Source organism: Pavona decussata, unplaced genomic scaffold, assembly GCF_977016875.1.
Source record: "Pavona decussata unplaced genomic scaffold, jaPavDecu1.1 SCAFFOLD_9, whole genome shotgun sequence".
NCBI classification, from domain to species: domain Eukaryota; kingdom Metazoa; phylum Cnidaria; class Anthozoa; order Scleractinia; family Agariciidae; genus Pavona; species Pavona decussata.
Genome location: NW_028145432.1, coordinates 4,662,243 through 4,685,000, shown reverse-complemented (window position 1 = coordinate 4,685,000; position 22,758 = coordinate 4,662,243). Strand labels below are relative to the sequence as shown.

The window sequence follows — 22,758 nt, the reverse complement described above, 5'->3', positions numbered from 1 at the left end:
AATAGGAATACATACGATGATGACAAGAAATTCCTCATAAAAGGTTTTAGGAGTTACTGGAGTAGAAACGGCTGTTAAATTATAATGTGTCAGCGAAACTTTGAAGAAATGCCTTCTCAATTTATTTAAAAGGAGAAATCTAACAGCTATACCGCTTATTCTTATTCCGGAATACCGTCAATCAAATGCAACCTAACATTCTGGTTGCTGTCTGTGTTCAAGTGGGTACAATTCTGGATTTGAAAGCCAATTTTTAATTGTTTGTTCTTTTTACAGTGAATTGAAGCCCCTGGCTTTACTTTTGTCTAAGAATTTTTAGAGCTTTATTTTTGAGAAGGGCTTGTTTTATTTGGGGCGGGGAGGGGGATATTCGGATTCATGGAAGGCATTTTGTGTTTGGAAAATAGTTGGACTTGACATGAAAAGAGCTTGAGACGGCTTGAAACACTAAGGTTGCATTTAATTGACTGTATTCTGGAATGAGAATAAGTGGAATGGCTGTTAGATTTCTCCTTGTAAGCAAATTTGGGACTCCATTTCCGCTGATATGTAATAATTTAAGAGCCATTTTGTATTTCATTAACTCCAAAAACCTCCTGTGAGGCATTTCTTGTCACCATTGTATGTACTCTTATAATTTCCAGAATAGTTAACAATTATTCACCGAAGTGGAGGTGAATAGTGATGGATATTTAGTGAGCCGTGAAGCGGCGAGGTAAATATCCATCACTTTCACCGACACTGAGGTGAATAATTGTTTTAGTATATACCACACAAGCTGAACAACTAGTGGACCAAAAAAATATTTTATTTCTGACAATATACCGACAAATGGTATGAATTTTAAAAATCTCACGCGCCACGCAGTAAGCGATTTCTCATTGTGGAAAGTTCCATCTCGCTTTCTTGCAGACAAAACTTTTGGAGACACTTTTTTAGTTCCTGCAGTGTCATTTCTTCAATTTTTCTGTGAAATTCGTCTTGTTGTTGAAACCATGCTGAAAAATATTAGATATTTCATTGTTTTCATTGTAATTTTAGTGCTCAGGATTGTATTTTCATTTTTCGCCTTAGAAAATGAGGTTGAAAAGATTAAATAACTTACCATTCAATGCCGTCAAACCAAACTTTGTTGCCATTTATATATTTTTTTTAACAGCCGTCTCGTTTGTCGAAATAATTTCCTCTTAAGTAACCGTGGCAAAACAGGAAGCCATCTTGTTTTTCTTAGCCAAGTACTATTCACCTCCGAGCTAGCCAATCAGCGTGCGTGAAAAGTACTATTCACTTGTGTGGTATATACTAAAGTGAATTGAATGCATCCTCAGCTAACTGCTGAAAAACACCTATAACTGTAACAGTCTATGAGTTTATATTCAAATTTATTAGAAGGATGCTTGAATCTAAAATTCAGGGAGTTACTTCTAGAGAGACTTGCATTTGAAAACTTAGATTCAAGGATAAAGTTAGAGTGTAATTTGAAACCATACAAGTATGTGTTAGTGCACTGATGTTTGTATATCCTTGTTTCTTGAAAGTAAAGGGGTGCTTTCTTCGGTGAGCGGTTTGCTGTATTTTGTTCAAAACAGCTCAAATATTTGACAAAGAACCTTTTTCTAACATGAAATTATTGTTAGAGCACTTGGGAGAAAATAGTAAGGCATGCCTCCCAGAAAGTACAAACTAGAATCAGCTTTTGGCAAATTCTCTACAATACACAGATGAACTTGAAAAAATTGGCCAATTTTTTCAAAGATAATTAAAATACTAGTTTCTATGCACTACTAGGGTTATTGTTAACACAACTGAATCATTATTTTGACTATGCCATCAATTTACATGTAAAGATGTTTTTTTTTTAAGTGACACAAGAAATAATTATTGGTCACACTGCACCTTTAAGATCTTTTTGTAAATAATTAATCAATGATTAAAGATTGGTAAACCTTAGCCATTTTAGGGGTGATTCGTTTTTGACCTTCTTCTGCCATAAAGGATAACATAATACAAGCTTTGTCACATCCACTCAAGGTTGAGGGGATGTAGGTTTTCTTGTTTGTAACATAGTGATCACTCTTTGGAAGCTGCTACTTCAGCTTCATAGAAAGCTGAAAATTCAAATTTAGTTGTCTGACAAGGTTACAGAAGTTTTTCACACTGAGCCTTTTTATGTATGCATTTTTATGTATTTTATGAAGATACACACCTTGTTGCCTTTGTTGAGCAAGCTCTGGTGTTAGGATCTTAAATTTTTGAAGAATGTCTGTGCATTGTCCACTCGTACTGTTGTATGATATCAAGGTTATTAAATTGGAAGAAATGTAACCAGGGGTTAATTCACCAAAACTTTGCACTAACTGGGTCCTTGCTTTTACTCGTTCACGGTAAAGAAAGTTCCATATTCTCTATATAAACTTGTACTCGAGGTAACTACTTTACTTGTGATAAAACAAACTCAGTATTCACTCGGTTTTTTTTTATAAGAACGTCTAATTTTGGAGCTGAGGCTGAACGTTCTTATATTTTTCTTTTGCGATTTAAGGCTGAAAACGTTCTTAAGATGTTCTTAAATTACATGGTATACACTACATGTATTTCAGTAAATCAATGAGGACGTGACCAGGAAACCTATCAAAGTGCATTGCCTGTAGAGATGTGGTATCAAGAACTGCTGATTATGACAAACCGAGATGTGCGTCACTATTGTTAATGGCCGTATATAAAACATGCCCTTAAGTATTTTGATTAATTTCCATTTGTTACCTTGATTTTATATACAGATTAGCAAAATAAAAACGTTATTAATCGACTCAGCCTGAGGAATGTTCTTAAAACGTTCTTAAAATTTTGGTTAATCTCAGCCTCGATGTTCTTATAAAAAAGGTTCTTATGAAAAAAAAAAAGAGTGTAATTTCTCACTATTTTGGAAAGTAAAGCAAAGAACGGACGAGTGTGAGTGATGATGCATCTAGCGAATTTTCAAATTCGCGTTAATTTCTGTAAACGTTAATTTCCGCGTCATTGACCTTAGTTTCCATTATTGTCGCCCCAAATTCTCGATACACTCTTGAATGGAAAAAGCGTTGTTGTTTTATCAGGGTGGAGATCCGCCGGTACCATGGACACTGTGAAGAACGCTCCAAGCGGCCAGTTTCCATCGCTTAACCCCTACGTTTAGGAACAATTCCACGAACTTTATTTTCATTTCGCATCTTTGCACTTAGTGGTAAAATAAATTTGTTCCTGTTGTCTCAACAATTGTGTTTCTTTGAGTAAGCCGCGTGAATTTGTTTCATTTTGAAATTTTAGCACCTCTTTTGCGTTAATTTCCCAGTTACACTCTGTTTTTTTTTATAAGAACCTTTTTTATAAGAACGTTGAGGCTGAGATTAACCAAAATTTTAAGAACGTATATTTCCTCAGGCTGAGAGTCGATTAAGAACGTTTTTATTTTGGTAATCTGTATATAAAGTCAAGGTAACGTATGTAAATTAACCAGAATACTTAAGGGCATGTTTTGTGTATGGTGACACACATCTCGGTTTGCCATAATCAGCAGTTCTTGATACCATATCTCAGCTGGAAATGCTCGATTTACTGAAATACATGTAGTGTATACCATGTAATTTAAGAACATCTTTAGAACGTTTTCAGCCTCAAATCGCCAAAAAATATAAGAACGTTCAGCCTCAGCTCCAAAATTAGACGTTCTTATAAAAAGAACAGAGTGTATTGGGAACTAATTTTTCCTTCAATTCACGTTAATTAAAGTCGTGCTAATTTCCAATATCTTAATTAACACGAGCGTTAATTTTCTTTAATAAGGTATTGAGGAGATGTTAAAGTGGTGATCTTTATGTAAAAAGTGAGAGTCTATACCAAATGGTTAAGGTGAAAACTGAAAAATTCAGAGATCCTTGCAGTGTCCATTTGCTGAGACGATATGTCATCCTGGACTGATTTCCCTGCTTGTAAATTTTTAGTAGAATATAAAAACAGGATTACGGTGAGGATTCGGTAACTGAGAGTGTCTTTTTCTGTGATGTTATGCGATCCGAAACTTCAAAATCCCTCCCCCAGGTAAGTTCCTGGGATTTTGAACTTTCGAAAATTGGCTTGTCGTTCAAATTCCCATTTCGTGGGGGCCAAAAAGTCGTTCAACCGACTATCCTACCCTCGCACCTAATTTGACTGGAAAGTTGGGCCATCGATTTCAAAGTGCTTCTCATCAACGCGCGCATGCGCATTGGGTGACATAGGCCAACCCGGGGGGATTACACCTAAAATTTGAAGAGGTTTTAAGAAGAGATACCTGGGGGGGGGGGGGGGGGGTACTTGGGTTCAGTTTTGCTGGGTATGTGCCCCTGGCGTCTCAGAGCCCCTGCCCCATTATAGTCTATTTTGTGGCCAGTTATAAACCCCATCTTAGTCATTTTTGGAAAAATGTAATTTTTCGCGATCCCAACTAAGTCACTTCCTATTTATGCATCTACTTTATCAATCATTTAAATAGGTCATCCTAAACTGAATGGACTTAGTTCTGGAGCAGTGGTTCTGTGCTTCTGTGTAACTGGTTAATATTGATGTTGTGGTTGCGGAATGTAATGCGAGGTGATTGTTACATTTAATAAACAACTTTCTGAACTTTTTAACCGAGACCATTTTGAATCCCTACTTAATAGAATTTTCTTACCCCAAAAATCCGAAAATGTGCGACCCCATTCAAGTACAGTCAACTCTGTCATAGCGACCACTTCTCGTAAGCGACCACCGTTTTGTTTCTCAGTTAAATACTGTTTCAAGAGCTCTCTCGTAGGCGACCACCACTCAAATTTCTTAAGGGACCGCGACCACTTTTTAGGCCAGAAATTACACATATTCTTTTGTTTTCTGTTTCCGCTAAGCGACCACCCAACATAGTCACGTGTGATCTATGGTAACTCATTACTCAGAAGTGACAAGAGTTCAATTTTTAATGACGCTACCCCGGACTGCTGACAGATAATAACAGTTTACAGACAGAGAAGATAGCTATAATTAGATCTGTAGGTAAACGGTAATTGTTACAGCGATCTGTTCCAAAATGTTATACAAAGTTTCATCAGAAGAATGAACAGATGTGAAAAAATCAAATAAATTAGTTTCTTTTTGCCCAATTTTAGCTGCTAAGGTAATATTTTTATGTAATCAACTTATCAATCCAGTATTAGGCTTATTTTGTTGATCTTTCCCGTAAGCGACCACCTCCCGTAAGCGACCACTTTGTCGTGCCCCAAGGGTGGTCGCTTACGAGAGAGTTAACTGTAATAATGGTGTCCGCCTATTAATTATTACTGAACTACAAATTCTACTTTTAAAACTTCACTAAATCTTCAATATTTCTTATTTCTCTTAATTTTACCAACCCTTCTAGAAATATCATCTCCCAAATATACCCAAAAATTTCACAAAACACCCCACAACACAGATTCACGGGATGATGATAGCGTTTTTGGATTGCTTGAAACGTGAACGAGATATTTCCATTAAAGCCATGTCAAGTGGCGGAAACATGGCGTTTAGGTGTAATGCCCCCTAATGCGGAGAGAATTTGGTTGTAAGTAGCAGATTTTGTGTTCATTGCCCTTTCTGAAGAAGCCTGCGAACACAGACGTATTTCCGGCTATCGCTTCTCTCCGAGAGAAGCGACAGCCGGAAATACGTCTGCGTTCGCAGGCTATGTGCACTCCACAGCAAAAAATCCAGCAGTGAAAAGTATTCAGAACAGTTTATTTCGCGTGGTGTGGTCAGGTCTGTGTTCAAAAGTTTTTCATTAATTAATGTCAAGATGTCACCAAGAGTTGAAGGATAGGACTTGGCGGCATCGCCAGTCCGGCCAAAGAAGAACGAAATATTGACATCTCCGCTCCCGATCGCCTAGTCTCCTCTGAGCTAGTCACTACCGATCGCCCTGTGTGCCCGGGTAGGGGGAGGGGTGGGTGAGAGGTACACAGGATTTCAAGTGACGGGGATGATCGAATGGGGTAAAAAATCAGAATCCAAAAAAATCCCTAGGGCTTCTAACAAACCCCCAAAAATCCCTGGACCAAAAATTAACTCCCAAAAATTCCATGCCGAATTTCCGAGCCTTAAAAATTTCCAGAAAGCATCAAATGGTATAACGCGAAAAATAAAAACATTAGAAATCGAATGTTTGTGTTTGTTTTTTCATCATACCGTGATCTGAAGTTATCTTTTCCGCATCTGGTAGTCATTCTAACAACACTCGAGACACCCAAGACACCCAATATTAAAACAGCCGCAAAACAAGTTCGGTTGTACTTTATTCGCAGAACTACGTGGCCGGGATACGCGAGCACTACCACGAATCTTCAGATTGTTTTGAATACCTTGAAAAACTACTTGCCAAATTTTCCTACCCAAAAAAAGAAATCCGGAGTACCCCCTCCCCCCAGTCCCCCACCCCGCCTGTGTGCCCATAGAAACTGGGTACAAATGGATATTTAACTCGGAGATAACCCACGCGGAACGCGCTTCTTCCAGGTATTTTATCCACTCTCTTCCGGTCTTCCCAGACTGCCACACGTGGCCCTCTTTTCATCACGTGACGTTCCATACGTCATATACGCCCTCGCGGTCAGTTTCCTGGTTTTGGAAAAGTAAGGCTTCTGCGAACGGCGTTTCGAATGTGGTTGTTTTGTTGGGCCTTGTGCCGCCAAGTAAGTATGCACAAGTAGTAAGAGACTCGCTAAACGTTAGCTTATACATTTATCTGTTTAAACAGATGGTGGCTTCTTTTTATTTGGGTTATTACCGAGATCGCTAAGGACTTTGCTTATGATTGCAAATTTTTGCGTTATGTTCAACCCACACTGGATAGTTCGTATTAAGTTAGGTTTTACGCCACGATTTTAACTTAAAAAATCGCTACGCAACCTCAAGTTAAGTCCGTTTTGAGTCCATGCCAAAATGCATCAGAAGTTGGCGTCAATCGCTTACGCCGAAGATCTTCGGCGTGATCTATACCTACGTTACATAAGCTTACATGTTTTCCAGTATGGATTTAAGCTTAGTGTCCTTAGGTATACAGTGTACCACAGCTCACTGGGAAACTACCTCCTAGTGTACATAATAGCGTATTGAAGTACAGGCTTGACTCTCACATGACACCTTTTGTGACATCCTGTGAACAATATTGTTTTTCCTCAATGAAATTACATAGAGTAGTCGTCAGCAGCTGTAGCTAAATAGATATCTTCCTGATCGAATCTTATCCAAACACACTAGTAATACAGAAGTCAAACACTTCCTTTAATGGAAGTTGATCACAATTTCATGGGCATCTTTCAGCTATATGGGATTTATACTCATAATTTAGATGCCAGTACACTATGTGCCAATTCACAAGGACCTTTTCAAACATGCTGTGTGAATTTGAATCTGTGAATTTGAATTATTTGAAGTGATTGTCATTGTAATACACAAATGAAATGCTTTTTGTGTGAAAGAGTTGGGCCCAGATCAGACGCAAAACTCAAATTTTTGGACCTTCAACCCCCCCCCCTCCCCATCCCCAGTTTTGCAGACAAATTTGGAACAGAACTGGGCTACGGAAAATGTTTAACTTAAGGTGTTTTATCCCCATACATCAGTATTCTTTTAATGTTGATTTCGTAACTGTCAAGGAGGCTGAATAATTAGAAAATACCTGAAAAAAGTGCATGCTTAAGGAGGCTCACAGCAGTTTTTCTGGACTTCGTGTGGAAGGTTTGAAAGTGCAATCTCGCATAGAAGATAAACTTTGATCTTCTTCGTACTAAATCATCATTTCAACATATGATCAAAGTTATATTTTCATTGTTTCCAAGCAAGAACTATTAACATAGTAACGGTAGCAAAAAACCTTGTTGATTATCTTGAAATCTAGTCAGAGAGGCGGTGTTCATTGTAACTAACTTTTTGGAAAACTTAATAAACTTGAAACTCAGACACTTTTGGACAAAACTTTAGGGATTTAGACTACTTAATCTAGACAAGGTGCGGGCAAAATTAGAAAAAAATCTGTAAGAGTGTTTTCAAGTAAATAATGGATCAATGTTTACAGGGTGATTTTGTTTATTTCCACATTTTCACCAATATCTCTCGCAAAATAAAACTTGACATTTTCTCATTTCTCTTAAAAGGTCTTTCCTCATAGCAAAACATTCTACCCCTTGCAATTTAAGAGAAAAATTTATAGGGTTCTTTTTAAGATATCTCGATTTATGCAGGGTAGAAACTTTTTCACTGATCTATGCTTTATTTTAGCTGTTTTCAAACATAACTATCTTAGAATCAAAGCAAACAATGAAGCTCAATATCCATTTAGAATGTTTTGCTTTTAAGAGAAAAAAAGAAAGTGCCAAGTTTTATTTTGCCAAAGACGTGAAAAATGGGGTAATAAACAAAATCACCCCATAAAAATTGATTCATTATTTACTTGAAAACGCTCTTACAGATTTTTTTCTTACTTCGCATGCAAGTTGTCGAGATTGAGTAGTTTAAATCCCTAAGTTTCGTCAGAAACTGTCTGGCTAGATTTTGAGATAATTGACAATGTTTAAATTGAGATTCGATGTGCTACCGTTGCCATGGTAATAGTTGTTGTTTGAAACCGATGAGAAAATTAACTTTGATCATATGCTGAAATGATGATGTAGTATGAAGGGGATCAAAGTTTATCTTCTATGCAAGATTGTAATTTCAAAACTCCCTAAGTCCAGAAAAACTACTGCGAGCCTCCTTAAACAGCATATAGACATAATACTTTGAGCATTAATATCTGTGATGCAGGCATCACTGTAAAATGGCTATAATAGGTCTACCTCTAAATTAGTTTAATTTTTGTTTACTTAAGGATGGAAAAATCAAGGAAAGTTTGGATTTATTCAAAAGTAAAGAAATGGTGTGGAAACCAGAAAGCAAGGAAAAAGGACATTCATAAGACTGAGCAAGATTCACCCAAGGTAGCAGATGTGGAAGTATCTTCCCCAGACAACAAGGTCCTTGATGGCAATGTTGTTAAATTACCGGAGCTACAGCAAGACACAACCCCGCCTGTGGAGAATTCACAAACACCAGAAGGTCAGTCATACATCTTGAATTGGTTTCTTGAAATGGCTGATTCCAGATTGTGGTGATTCCATAAATATTTTGTGTCAAGTGATGAATTTCACTGAAGCATCAAATATCAATTGGGCATTTTTCAAAAGTTGTGGGTTTGCGGGCAAGCGTTTCCTCTCTCTCCTCTCCCCTTCCCCCCCCCCCCCCCCCTCCTCTATTTTACCAGCCTTGTCCAATGTGCACACAGTCAAACAACAAAACATGCACAAAACCCCGGGAAAAGGCTTGCTATGCAGGCTAGCACTAGAGTTACTATGTTCATTATTTTAGTAAAGTCTTTTTTTCTTAGTGGAGATGACATGAACTGGCCCAATTTGTTCAAAGAGTGAATAACTTTATCCAGCGGATAAGTTGCAGTCTGTCAGATAAAATCTATTAGTTGAAGTACAGTTCATCCGCCCTTTGAATAGCTGGGATCAGGTGATTAGGCAGCTAGATAAAATGATACTGTATTGTTTGGTGTGGTAGAATGAAACTGCTTGCTCAGAGAGGTCATTTGGAAAACATTTTTTTTTGTTTATATGAATGATGACTGATAAGCTAGAAAGAACATATGGCTTGGTAGACATGAAATGTTTGTCCTTTGACTAAAACACTTTGTGCTTTAAGGTGTAAACATAATCAGTGACGATATGTTGATCAAAGATCTGCCCTCTGAAGCCTACAAGACTCTAGAGATACTTTTGCAACCAACGTCATTGGCAACTGGAAGAGACTATAGATTATTAGCAGACCGTCTGGGGTATTCTAATCAATGGATACAGTGGCTTCAAAGTACGCCTCAACCAGTTGTAACACTGATCAGGGAATTAAGATACAGGAAGATTACAGAGTTGATATCAGTGTTAAAGGACATAAGGAGGCTTGATGTGGTGCAAGATCTTCAGTCATATATAGGTGATTTCCATTTTTTCCTTTTGTTTGATTGTTAAAGTCATTTATGTACAATACCTTACCTTAATATTGTTATTAATTTTCAGAAAAAATCAAGTGCAGTGTTTCATGTGGCAAATTTATACAACCAACAATGCTCACAAGACCGAAAACCAGCAAATTATAATAATTTGGAAATCAAGAGGAAAATGTCACAAAGTTTAAAAAATATCTTTAGTAAAAAATATTCACGGATTTACAATAGTACGCTCTATTTTCACATTAAAAAGAATCAGTGATCTTCAGTAAACTATGTTCTTGATGTTTTGTTTGTTCAGATAAAACTCATACTCGAAGGGAGATGGAAGTTCGCCAGCAAACAACTGGTATGTATACGTATGTCTGAACATGTCAATGATGGTCACCAAATGAGCAGAATTTATTTTGTTAAGTTGCTGTTGTTTCTGTTCTGGGTTTTTTGTGAGCACTGGAGTTGACAGGCCATATTTTAATATACATGAAGAGGGACCCTTATCAGATGTAACAGTAAACAAGTAACTCTATTTTCTGTGGCTTGCCCCTCTGGCCTGCTAAAATTTGATACACACACAGAATGTTAATAATACCTTTGATGACATTTTGTAGTTTTTGTTACCTTTTGATTTATTTATTACGCGGGATGCCCTGAAGGGGCATGCCGTGTCTAAAAACAGGTCGATTTCTTTTTTTTCTTCCTCGTAGTCACAAACCGGTACATTAATTTATTCATTAAACTCTCCCCTCTCCTACTCGGGATGTATTGTTCTGATTGTCTTCAACAACAGCAGGCCAATCAAAATCCATTTCTTGTCGCTTATATCGCGAGGGAGGGGACCCACTCACCCCTACCTGTGTGACGTCAATGCATCATTTGATATATTTATTAAAGACAGATTAAGTCGCGCCATATTGTTTTAACATGTTCTGGACTCAAGTGTGCCGTTTTCAAAGGGAAATTTCACCATTTTGAAGCGGTAAATCGAAAGAATAACTTCTAAGAAGCACCCGACACGTAAAACGTTGGAAATTGGTGAGTTCTTAGTGAAGGAATCGTGCTTTGTTTGACAGTCTTAGGCCACGACGCGAGACAGAAAAGAGGTCATTGAGAAGCTTACGTTATCGTAATGGAATTTGACAAATTTCCGCTGATAGTCTGAGTCGCGTAACACACGGAAAACAACGTAACGCGATCGTCGTGACTCAAACTATTCCATTAGCAAGGATAGTTTTATCAATTGGCGAAGCATGCAGTTGGAATAAATGAATCAGCCCCAGCATCACGCGTAATGCCAGTATAGCAGGCATCTTGTATTTAAAAAAAAAAAAAATGAAGTGATAAGTGACAATTACATCCATGATAACATCTGACCTGTTAGTGTAAATAAGTATGGAGACTTTTGATCACCTTTTCTCATCCCTTGCTCATTTGTTTGTCATTTTATATGGTTGAGATAATTTACTTGAAAGTACATCAAAGTCACCAAATTTGGCATCTTGGTCAACATTTTTTTGGGGGGGGGTTTTATACAACAATTTCATGATTTCTTGAATGGATATCTTACTTGGCTTTAAAAGTTTTTTTTTTATTCGCAGGATTGATTTTTATTTACAAACGTAAATTCTAGAAAAAAGAGAAAAAGCTTAGTACATGGTAACCTGCTTACATGTATTTACACTTCTACTACTATTAACCTAATTACACACTTACTTTAGTTTCTTATCTTACATTTGTTTATCATTGCCTTTTCTAAATGCATACAGCACACACTTGCATCAGAAGCAACTCATTTACACGGTAATTGGCATTTTCAAGGCGGGATAAGCCAAGGGATGAAGGAGATAGACAATATTAAAGACGTCAGGAATAGCACTATAGTAGAAACAAGAGTTTTCAGATATCTAGTAGGAATGACCATTGTTTGGGTAGAAAATTATTTGCTTCTGCTTGTACATATATGCTGTAAATTGTCTTAAGGTATTCATATTTTCAAGCTAAATGTGTGTAAAAGTTAGTAGTAAGTAAGTAAGTAAGTAAGTAAACTTTATTATATGGCAAGGTAGTCTTGAGGTAAATCCGCGCGTTCTGATTGGTTCTTTCTTGGTCGGGATTTTACCATACGGACCGTTTCCGTGGAAACGGTCATAAGCCGTGTATTTTTGTTTAGGACAAGCGGCAAATTTGAAAATTTGCAGCTAAAACTGCGAAAAGAAAATCTGAAAATACTTTCATTCTTCGCAAAGAAACTACCCAAAAGACTTATTCCAACATGGACGAAAAAGAATATCATTTACAAAGCAAATTTTACTATCCCAAAGATCTAGAAACCTCTAAAAACAGGCATCAGCGAAGGCCACGAAGCCATTGGCGATTTCGTAAACAAACAGAGAAGTGAAAACACAAAAGGAAGACGTCTACTAATATGATCACACTACTCCGTTTTATTGAAGCTAATGGCTTAAATAGTCAAACAATTGAAAGCCTACCTGCGTCCGAGCTTGACCACCTTTCGCCAATTTTTTTTTATGAACGTACGCAGGAAAAGGTGAATACGAGCCAGCAACATTTTCCAGTAATCAGCGCAATATACAGCGATACTTATCTGAGAAGAAATATCCGTTCAACATACTCAAGGACAATGAGTTTGAAAAATCAAGAAGCGTTCTAGCTGCAAATCACAAGTCACTTGTTCACAACTGAACACGACAGAAGAAACAAGCTACAAGCCGCTCAGGCGATTGACGAAACGAAGAAGATGCTCTTTTTGAGGCAGGAGAATTCGGCGACTCCAATACAGTTGCACTTCAAAGAACTGTGTGGTGGTTTTTATCCCTACACTTGGGTTTCCAAGCCAGAGATGAGAGCGATGAGGACAATCGACTTAATGCTGCTTCTTTTAAGGTTGAATGGGGGGTCGGTTGAATGTGATTTTAACTGCAACCTTTTCTTGATCCGTACTTTGTGATGGGCTACTAAAGTTTCGACGAAACCAGTTTTGTGAGTTTCAAAAACAAACCGCAGCTGTTAAGATATTCGTCAAATTCCGCTACAAATCGTTCTTGATGTCTTTTCTATAATCAACATGATTACATGTAAACGTTCAGTAAATTTGCTTTCAAACTCGTGGTACCGAAGCTTGTTCTTTCTGGGTTGCTCGCGTCATCAAAAACACGTCACGCGGGAAACCATTTGAATTCAAGTGACCGGAAGTGCGTTTTTATAAATAAAAAAGTTTGCTCCGAGTGCCATATAATAAACTACTTACTAACCTAGCTTGCTCGAGCCGTACTGGGGAATATTGGCCCTCGGTCGTTTTTGTACGGACCTCGCTGCGCTCGGTCCGTACTGCCACGACCTCGGGCCAATATTCCCCAGTACGGCCCTCGCGCTCGGTTAGTAAGAGGTTATTATTTGACAAGTAAGTTATTTAGGGGATTGGCAGCCGACTGGCTGATGTGGACCTACTATACACAAATGTACACAGCTGCTTTACATGGTGTATTTAATAACTGTGATGGTCGTAAATGTATTTAATTTTAGTACTATTTGCCAGCTACTCACAAATTTGTTTATTCCTTATGCCTTGTAGAAAAGCCTGAGGAGTTTTCAACTCGTGAGTATAATTTTGTTTGGTAACTTAAAGTGATTATTCCATAAAATTAAGTAATTATGAGACGGCAATAATATCACTGATTACCAAATATTATTGTGTGATTACTTTTGTACATGACACTTATACTTGCTTTGTAGCAGTGATATCATGAGATACATGTCATTGTTTTGACTAGAAGGCTTGTTTGCCAGTCATGCGTCAGAATTACAAGCTGTCACTGTTTTGGTTGCCATGTTGAACAGGCAAAAATACAGTACTGGCAATAAAATTGTAGTGAAAGGCACCAATTCCCTGAGTGTTCTGGCAGTAAAGTATGTGGAGAGCTAAGCGGCATCTTTATAATCCCTTCACTGATACAAGGATGTAAGTACATCCTGTGTTACAATGACTGAATCATACATAACCTATGCACTCAGTAAAACATGAAAAACACATATAATTAAACTTTTGGAGAACACAAAAGGACTGGCAGGTAAAGAGTAACACAATTTGTGAGCCATACACAACGGTGAAACTGACTTTCTTTGCTTATGCAAGCCGCCATATTGAAGGTATTGAAGGTACAATCTCAGTTATTGTAAAAATTAGTTTGTTAGGCTTAATATTTACCACAAAGTATGAGGCATCAAACTTCATTGTCATTTTTTTAAGTTTTTATTTTTTCTCAAATCGAGTGCTAATTAGTTGGGGGTGCAGCTTATCTATGAGTACAGCTTATACACAAGTTTTTACAGTAATAAAGTTTCAGTGCCCTTTTTAATACTTGTCTCGAAAAGCTTTAAGATTTTTGATGGATAGATAAAGGAATATTGTTCCAAAAATATTTACCACTAATACTTGGACAAAATCTCTTAAGGTTTGAACAGAAAGATTCTATAACTAATTGATCAGGTAATTATACACTTTGCATGTAGTAAACGTCTTGATGTTTAAATAAATTCTCCTTGCTAGTGCTATAAGAAATATAATGAGAACGGTGAGAAAAATGTGTATAATACTGGGTATTAACAAGCATCTCAGCCCAAATTCAGGGCTAAGGCTCTTTCATCTAATTGAGACTTCCTTTCAGTAGTTGTTGGGGTGGAATCATAGAGGAAATGACAGTCTGCCTGTGTGGTCCTTTGTTACACTACTAAATAATTATCTGTGGACAGAGTGGAAATGCAGAATTTAGAACATTTTGTAAGAGAAGGTTTCAGAATTAGCATTCCTTATTCCCACAGATTGTACACACACAGGTCTATAGTCAGCAGGTTCCAAGAGAAAATCAGGCTGTAAATCACAATTTCCAAGGTTTAATTAAGCTCAATGTACAGTGAAATTACATGGAATACTCAATCATTTCAAACAGTGAGGTGCTTGCAGTTGATCATATCACATGATATGCCTTCATGCTACGCCACAGGTCATTTCAAGGGAATTCCATGTTGCAGTGTTGGCTTGAATGCATACAGTTATTTGTTTAATTTCTTGTTTATTTTGTTCCTTTTAGTGTGTGAAAATTATGATGTTTTCATTTGTTATGCTGGTCCTGACAAGCCCTTTGCAGATGAACTCCTCAAGACATTAGAAGGAAAGCCATATTGTATGAAAGTGTGCATTAATTACCGTGATTTTTTGGTCGGGGCTGATCCCTTGGAGACAGCAGCCAGAGCTATTGAGGAAAGATGCAGGAAAGTCTTGGTTATCCTGTCAGAAAACTTCAACAGATGTGAAGAAGCAGACTTCCAGGCTAAGGTTGCACTAAGCCTTTCTCCAGGTTGGTTTATCATCACTTGAACATAAATTTATGAAACAAAAGACTTGCAAATTATACAGACTGTTTAGTGTCTTCTTTATGCCTCCACTAGGAGTTACAGCTTAAGTCTAAAACATAAGCTCTTGTAACTAACTTCTTTGTGGTCAAATTAAATTATTGTAATGATGATGAATTTATATCATCAAACTGAAGTGTGGAATATCTTGAGTCCTCATTGCTGTTTTGTGTGGTTGCTCCTTGACAACAGGAGACACAACAAAGACAAGAACCAGTCAAGTACTCCTAAACCCATGAAAAAATTTGTTGGGAAGGGTAAAGAGCCACCTTAAATTCTCAAAAATTAAGGTGGCTCTCAACTCCTCCTTACCCATTTTTTTTTAAACTTTGCAAAAAGTTGTATTGCTGGTCACAGTCTCATAATGAAAAATGAGCATTACTGAGCTTGTTTTTGAGTCAACCACTTAAAACTTAAATTATTGTTTTCAAAGGTCATACTATTGCTGTCAGTGGTAACCTATTATGTCAAGAAAATGACTGCATCACTTGTTTCCCAATAATTAGGTATTTACAAATTACACTATTTACAAGGCTAAAAAGTTTAAAAATATTAACCAAACGATCTTGTCTAATCAAGTCATGCTTAGGGTGATTTAGTCAAAAACGTTTGGTTATTAATATTTTTTAACTTTTTAGCCTTGTGAATAGTATTGTAAATCTCAAGCGAATATTATGGACAATTAGCATTTCAGTGATGCCATTAGATGGTATCAACTGAGAAAGAGTGGTGGTATTTATCAATGAAAGTTTAGGTGATGGAAACTACAAAGTGTTGGAAACTGTTGTGAGCCACCTTAAACACTCAAAATTTCTTAGGTGGTTTCAAATTACTGCTGAGAACATGGTCAGATTTTGACGGTGGCAGAAATTCAGAGAGTGGGTCATGCTTTCATTTTCTTGGTATTTATCCTATCCCATTTGTTTTCCCTAGGAGCAAGGAAAAAGCTTCTGATACCAATATTGTACAAACCTTGTAATATTCCAACTATGCTGGGATTTATTTACTATGTGGACTACACAAAGGAAGATGCCAGAAAATTCTTCTGGGTCAAGCTGTTAAAATCACTTGGTCTCAGGAATTGAAGTACTTGTAATAGATAGCAAGTGACTGTGTTTTGACTAAAATACAATAAAAAGTGAAAAGAACAAGAAAGAACCTACCAAGCAGGAAAAAAGGAACAACGAGAATCAAAAACAGGTAGCCACGTTTGATGTGAAACAACAGCAAGATCTGATTGAGAATTTTTTATTATTTTTGTATGCCTGGCTGCTGTCCATCAATCAGGGAAGTTTGCTATTTGTATGTCTCTGAAATCTTCCTGCGATTTATACTTGAGTGGTCAATGTTCCAAAATCTAGATGGCTTGGATTCAAGTACTGCTGTGGTTGCTAGCTAGAGTTGTTAGGGCCTGGTTCAGATTAAATCTGATCCACAGTTAAAAGTTAATCAAGGTTTTCATCTTGCTTGTTTAAAATGGTTTAAAAGGCTGCTTTCAAGCTGAAGGTTAACAAAGGTCTAAGTCAAATCTGAGGTACAAAAATCTTTTGGAAGAATCTTTATTGATTAGTAATTAAACTCGAATCGAAGTTCATGTTAATGCAGGATTAGCTTAATCTGGCTTTGAACAACTGGGCCCTAAGTTCAACTCCTTAGCCTCACTTGTTAATAAGCAGCTGGTACACCTTCTGCCATTTTGGATTTCTCATTGTGTTAGCATTTACTTGGATTAATTTTTTGTGATTCTTTGAAAGGAATTGCCTGTATAAACTAGCTTGGGATAGCTAAGTGCACTTTCACCAGAAAGAGTGCATTCATTTCAAACATCCATGGATCACTGTTGGTATACAGAAGTTAAGTGTATCCCTATTGATACATTTTGATGCCATCTCATTTGTAATGGCAAGTGTCTAATTACATGCATGGCACAAAAACATACCCCATTGCTTTTCAGTCCTTGGTTAGAAGCAAGGGAACATTTAGGGTGCGTTCGATTGACCCTATTCCGGAATAGGAATACATACGACGATGACAAGAAATCCCTCATAAAAGGTTTTAGGAGTTACTGGAGTAGAAACGGCTGTTAAATTATAATGTGTCAGCGAAACTTTGAAGAAATGCCTTCCCAATTTACTTAAAAGGAGAAATCTAACAGCTATTCCGCTTATTCTTATTCCGGAATACCATCAATCAAACTTAACCTAACGTTCTGGTTGCTGTCTGTGTGCAAGTGGGTACAGTTCTGGATTTGAAAGCCAATTTTTAATTATTTGTTCTTTTCACAGTGAATTGAAGCCCCTGGCTTTACTTTTGTCAAAGAATTTTTAGAGCTATATTTGTGAGAAGGGCTTGCTTTATTTGGGGTGGGGACGGGGATATTCATGGAAGACATTTTGTGTTTGGAAAATTAGTTGGACTTGACATGAAAAGAGCTTGAGACGGCTTGAAACACTAAGGTTGTGTTCGATTGACTGTATTCCGGAATGAGAATAAGCAGAATGGCTGTTAGATTTCTCCTTGTAAGCAAATTTGGGACTCCATTTCAGCTGATATGTAATAATTTAAGAGCCATTTTGTATTTCATTAACTCCAAAAACCTCCTGTGAGGCATTTCTTGTCATCATTGTATGTACCCTTACAATTTCCAGAATAGTTAACAATTATTATTCACCGAAGTGGAGGTGAATAGTGATGGATATTTACTGAGCCGTGAAGCGGCGAGGTAAATATCCATCACTTTCACGGACACTTGAGGTGAATAATATTATTGTTTTAGTATATACCACACAAGCTGAACAACTAGTTGACCAAAAAATTATTTTATTTCTGACAATATACTGACAAATAATATGAAATTTAAAAATCTCACGCGCCTAGTGGTGAGCAATTTCTTATTGTGGAAAGTTCCATCTCGCTTTCTTGCAGACAAAACTTTTGGAGACACTTTTTTAGTTCCTGCAGTGTCATTTCTTCAAATTTTCTGTGAAATTCGTCTTGTTGTTGAAACCATGCTGAAAAATATTAGATGTTTCATTGTTTTCATTGTAATTTTAGTGCTCAGGATTGTATTTTCATTTTTTGCCTTAGAAAATGAGGTTGAAAAGATTAAATAACTTACCATTCAATGCCGTCAAACCAAACTTTGTTGCCATTTATATATTTTTTTTAACAGCCGTCTCGTTTGTCGAAATAATTTCCTCTTAAGTAACCGTGGCAAAACGGGAAGCCATCTTGTTTTTCTTAGCCAAGTACTATTCACCTCCGAGCTAGCCAATCAGCGTGCGCGAAAAGTACTATTCACTTGTGTGGTATATACTAAAGTGAATTGAATGCATCCTCAGCTAACTGCTGAAAAACACCTATAACTGTAACAGTCTATGAGTTTATATTCAAATTTATTAGAAGGATGCTTGAATCTAAAATTCAGGGAGTTACTTCCAGAGAGACTTACATTTGGAAACTTAGATTCAAGGATAAAGTTAGAGTGTAATTTGAAACCATACAAGTATGTGTTAGTGCACTGATGTTTTTATATCCTTGTTTCTTGAAAGTAAAGGGGTGCTTTCTTCGGTGAGCGGTTTGCTGTATTTTGTTCAAAACAGCTCAAATATTTGACAAAGAACCTTTTTCTAACATGAAATTATTGTTAGAGCACTTGGGAGAAAATAGTAAGGCATGCCTCCCAGAAAGAACAAACTAGAATCAGTTTTTGGCAAATTCTCTACAATACACAGATGAACTTGAAAAAATTGGCCAATTTTTTCAAAGATAATTAAAATACTAGTTTCTGTGCACCACTAGGGTTATTGTTAACACAACTGAATCATTATTTTGACTATGCCATCAATTTGCATGTAAAGATGTTTTTTTTAAGTGACACAAGAAATAATTATTGGTCACACTGCACCTTTAAGATCTTTTTGTAAGTAATTAATCAATGATTAAAGATTGGTAAACCTTAGCCATTTTAGGGGTGATTCGTTTTTGACCTTCTTCTGCCATAAAGGATAACATAATACAAGCTTTTTCACATCCACTCAAGGTTGAGGGGATGTAGGTTTTCTTGTTTGTAACATAGTGATCACTCTTTAGAAGCTGCTACTTCAGCTTCATAGAAAGCTGAAAATTCAAATTTAGTTGTCTGACAAGGTTACAGAAGTTTTTCACACTGAGCCTTTTTATGTATGCATTTTTATGTATTTTATGAAGATACACACCTTGTTGCCTTTGTTGAGCAAGCTCTGGTGTTAGGATCTTAAATTTTTGAAGAATGTCTTTGCATTGTCCACTCGTACTGTTGTATGATATCAAGGTCATTAAATTGGAAGAAATGTAACCAGGGGTTAATTCACCAAAACTTTGCACTAACTGGGCCCTTGCTTTTACTCGTGCATGGTAAAGAAAGTTCCATATTCTCTATATAAACTTGTACTCGAGGTAACTACTTTACTTGTGATAAAACAAGCTCAGTATTCACTCGGTTTTTTTTTTTTTTTTTTTTTATAAGAACGTCTAATTTTGGAGCTGAGGCTGAACGTTCTTATATTTTATTGCGATTTGAGGCTGAAAACGTTCTTAAGATGTTCTTAAATTACATGGTATACACTACATGTATTTCAGTAAATCAATGAGGAAGTGACCAGGAAACCTATCAAAGAACATTGTCTGCTGAGATATGGTATCAAGAACTGCTGATTATGACAAACCGAGATGTGTGTCACCATTGTTAATGTTACACAAAACATGCCCTTAAGTATTTTGGTTAATTTCCATTTGTTACCTTCGGTTTATATTCAGATTAGCAAAATAAAAACGTTCTTAATCGACTCAGCCTGAGGAATGTTCTTAATACGTGTTTAAAATTTTGGTTAATCTCAGCCTCGACGTTCTTATAAAAAAGGTTCTTATAAAAAAAACAGAGTGTAATTTCTCATTATTTTGATAAGTAACGCAAAGGACGGACGAGTGTGAGTGATGATGCATCTAGCAAAATATTATTCCACAAAGACCCAGATTCAAGAAGACCTCCAAAATTAAGATGTGTCCTATAAGTATTATTTCTGTACAATCGTCTATTTGCAAGAAACAGGGCTTCGTAAATCTGTCAAGTGTACTGAACAAGTACAGTATAGCATTGGAGGGGAGTTCGCCAATCAGTTCGGCCTTTAGCATACCTTGTTATACGAAATTAATCCTTTATGAAGTTAACGCGAATTTCGCGTTAATTTAAGTCGTGTTAATTTTTGTTAACGTTAATTTCCGCGTCATTGACCTTAGTTTCCATTATTGTCGCCCCAAATTCTCGATACACTCTTGAATGGAAAAAGCGTTGTTGTTTTATCAGGGTGGAGATCCGCCGGTGTCATGGACACTGTGAAGAACGCTCGAAGTGGCCAGTTTCCATCGCTTAACCCCTACGTTTAGGAACAATTCCACGAAACATTATTTTCATTTCGTTTCTTTACACTTAGTGGTAAAATAAATTTGTTCCTGTTGTCTTAACAATTATGTTTCTTTGAAATTTTAGCGCCTCTTTCGCGTTAATTTCCAGTTACTGGGAATTAATTTTTCCTTTAATTCGCGTTAATTAAAGTCGTGCTAATTTCCAATACCTTCATTAACACGAGCGTTTAATAAGATATTGAGGAGATGTTAAAGTGGTGATCTTTATGTAAAAAGCGAGAGTCTATACCAAATGGTTAAAGTAAAAACTGAAAAATTCAGAGATCCTTGCAGTGTTCATTTGCTGAGACGATATGTCATCCTGGACTGATTTCCCGGCTTGAAAATTTTTAGTAGAATACAAAAACAGGATTACAGTGAGGATTCAGTAACTGAGAATGTCTTTTTTCTGTGATGTTATGCGGAGATTGATCCGAAACTTCAAAATCCCTCCCCCAGGTAAGTTCCTGGGATTTTGAACTTTTAAAAAATGGCTTGTCGTTCAAATTCCCACTTCGTGGGGGCCAAAAAGTCGTTCAACCGACTATCCTACCTTGCTTCTCATCAACGCGCGCATGCGCCTTGGGTGACATAGGCCAACCCTTTAAGGGGGGATTACACCTAAATTTGAATGAAATTTGAAGAGGTTTTTAGAATGGATAGAAGAAAGAAAATGATTTTTGGAACACTAACAGACAGTTGATATTTGATACCCACGCAAGAGCACCCCGGGTTTCTAGTGGACTAACTTGGTATCCGTCTATTAATTATCAACCACAAATTCTAATTTTAAAACTTCACTAAATGTTCAATATTTCTTATTTCTCTTAATTTTACCAATCCTTCTAGAAATATCATCTCCCAAATATACCAAAAAAATCACCCAAAAATTCACAAAACACCCCACAACACAGATTCACGGGATGATGATAGCGTTTTTGGATTCCTTGAAACGTGAACGAGATATTTCCAGCCATGTCAAGTGGCGGAAACATGGCGTTTAGGTGTAATGCCCCCTTAATGCGGAGAGAATTTGGTTGTAAGTCGCAGATTTTGTATTCATTGCCCTTTCTGTAGTAGCCTGCGAACACAGACGTATTTCCGGCTATCGCTTCTCTCCGAGAGAAGCGACAGCCGGAAATACGTCTGCGTTCGCAGGCTATGTGCACTCCACAGCAAAAAATCCAGCAGGGAAAAGTATTCAGAACAGTTTATTTCGCGTGGTGTGGTCAGCTCTGTGTTCAAAAGTTTTTCATTAATTAATGTCAAGATGTCACCAAGAGTTGAAGGATAGGACTTAGCGGCATCGCCAGTCCGGCCAAAGAAGAACGAAATACTGACATCTCCGCTCCCGATCGCCTAGTCCCCTCTGAGCTAGTCACTACCGATCGCCCTGTGTGCCCGGGTAGGGGGGGAGGGGGTGGGTGGTTGAGAGGTACACAGGATTTCAAGTGACGGGGATGATCGAATGGGGTAAAAAATCAAACCCCCCCCAAAAAACCCCTAGGGCTTCTAACAAACCCCCCAAAAATCCCTGGACCAAAAATTAACTCCCAAAATGCCATGCCGAATTTCCGAGCCTTAAAAATTTCCAGAAAGCATCAAATGGTATAACGCGAAAAATAAAAACATTAGAAATCGAATGTTTGTGTTTGTTTTTTCATCATACCGTGATCTGAAGTTATCTTTTCCGCATCTGCCCCTGGTAGTCATTCTAACAACACTCGTGACACCCAAGAGACCCAATATTAAAACAGCCGCAAAATAAGTTTGGTTGTACTTTATTCGCAGAACTACGTGGCCGGGATACGCGGGCA

At 37.2% G+C, this 22,758-nt stretch overlaps 2 protein-coding genes and 1 long non-coding RNA gene across 3 annotated transcripts in view; 2 read left to right on the top strand and 1 right to left on the bottom strand.

Annotated features, from left to right (window-relative positions):
- The window catches only part of LOC146488690 (myeloid differentiation primary response protein MyD88-like), a 10,008-nt gene extending 8,058 nt beyond the window's left edge, over nucleotides 1-1,950 (top strand). Inside the window, exon 5 of the mRNA XM_085119439.1 lies at nucleotides 1-1,950. This exon is cut by the window's left edge and continues 1,075 nt beyond it. The gene's annotated coding sequence lies outside the window, so the exon portion shown is untranslated.
- Nucleotides 1,951-2,134: 184 nt separating this feature from the next.
- LOC146488688 (uncharacterized) lies at nucleotides 2,135-20,393 on the bottom strand. Its single transcript, XR_014866567.1, has 2 exons — nucleotides 20,280-20,393; nucleotides 2,135-2,700 (listed from the first exon to the last, which is right to left on the bottom strand). It is a non-coding gene; the product is annotated as an uncharacterized LOC146488688 (long non-coding RNA).
- Nucleotides 6,626-19,460, top strand: LOC146488689 (myeloid differentiation primary response protein MyD88-A-like). The gene is made up of 7 exons (XM_085119427.1): nucleotides 6,626-6,719; nucleotides 8,897-9,123; nucleotides 9,772-10,059; nucleotides 10,374-10,421; nucleotides 13,662-13,685; nucleotides 15,178-15,444; nucleotides 16,433-19,460. Exons 2-7 carry the CDS (start codon nucleotides 8,898-8,900, stop codon nucleotides 16,582-16,584), a joined length of 1,005 nt encoding a protein of 334 aa, XP_084975553.1. The 5' UTR covers nucleotides 6,626-6,719; nucleotide 8,897; the 3' UTR covers nucleotides 16,585-19,460.
- Nucleotides 20,394-22,758: the final 2,365 nt, after the last annotated feature.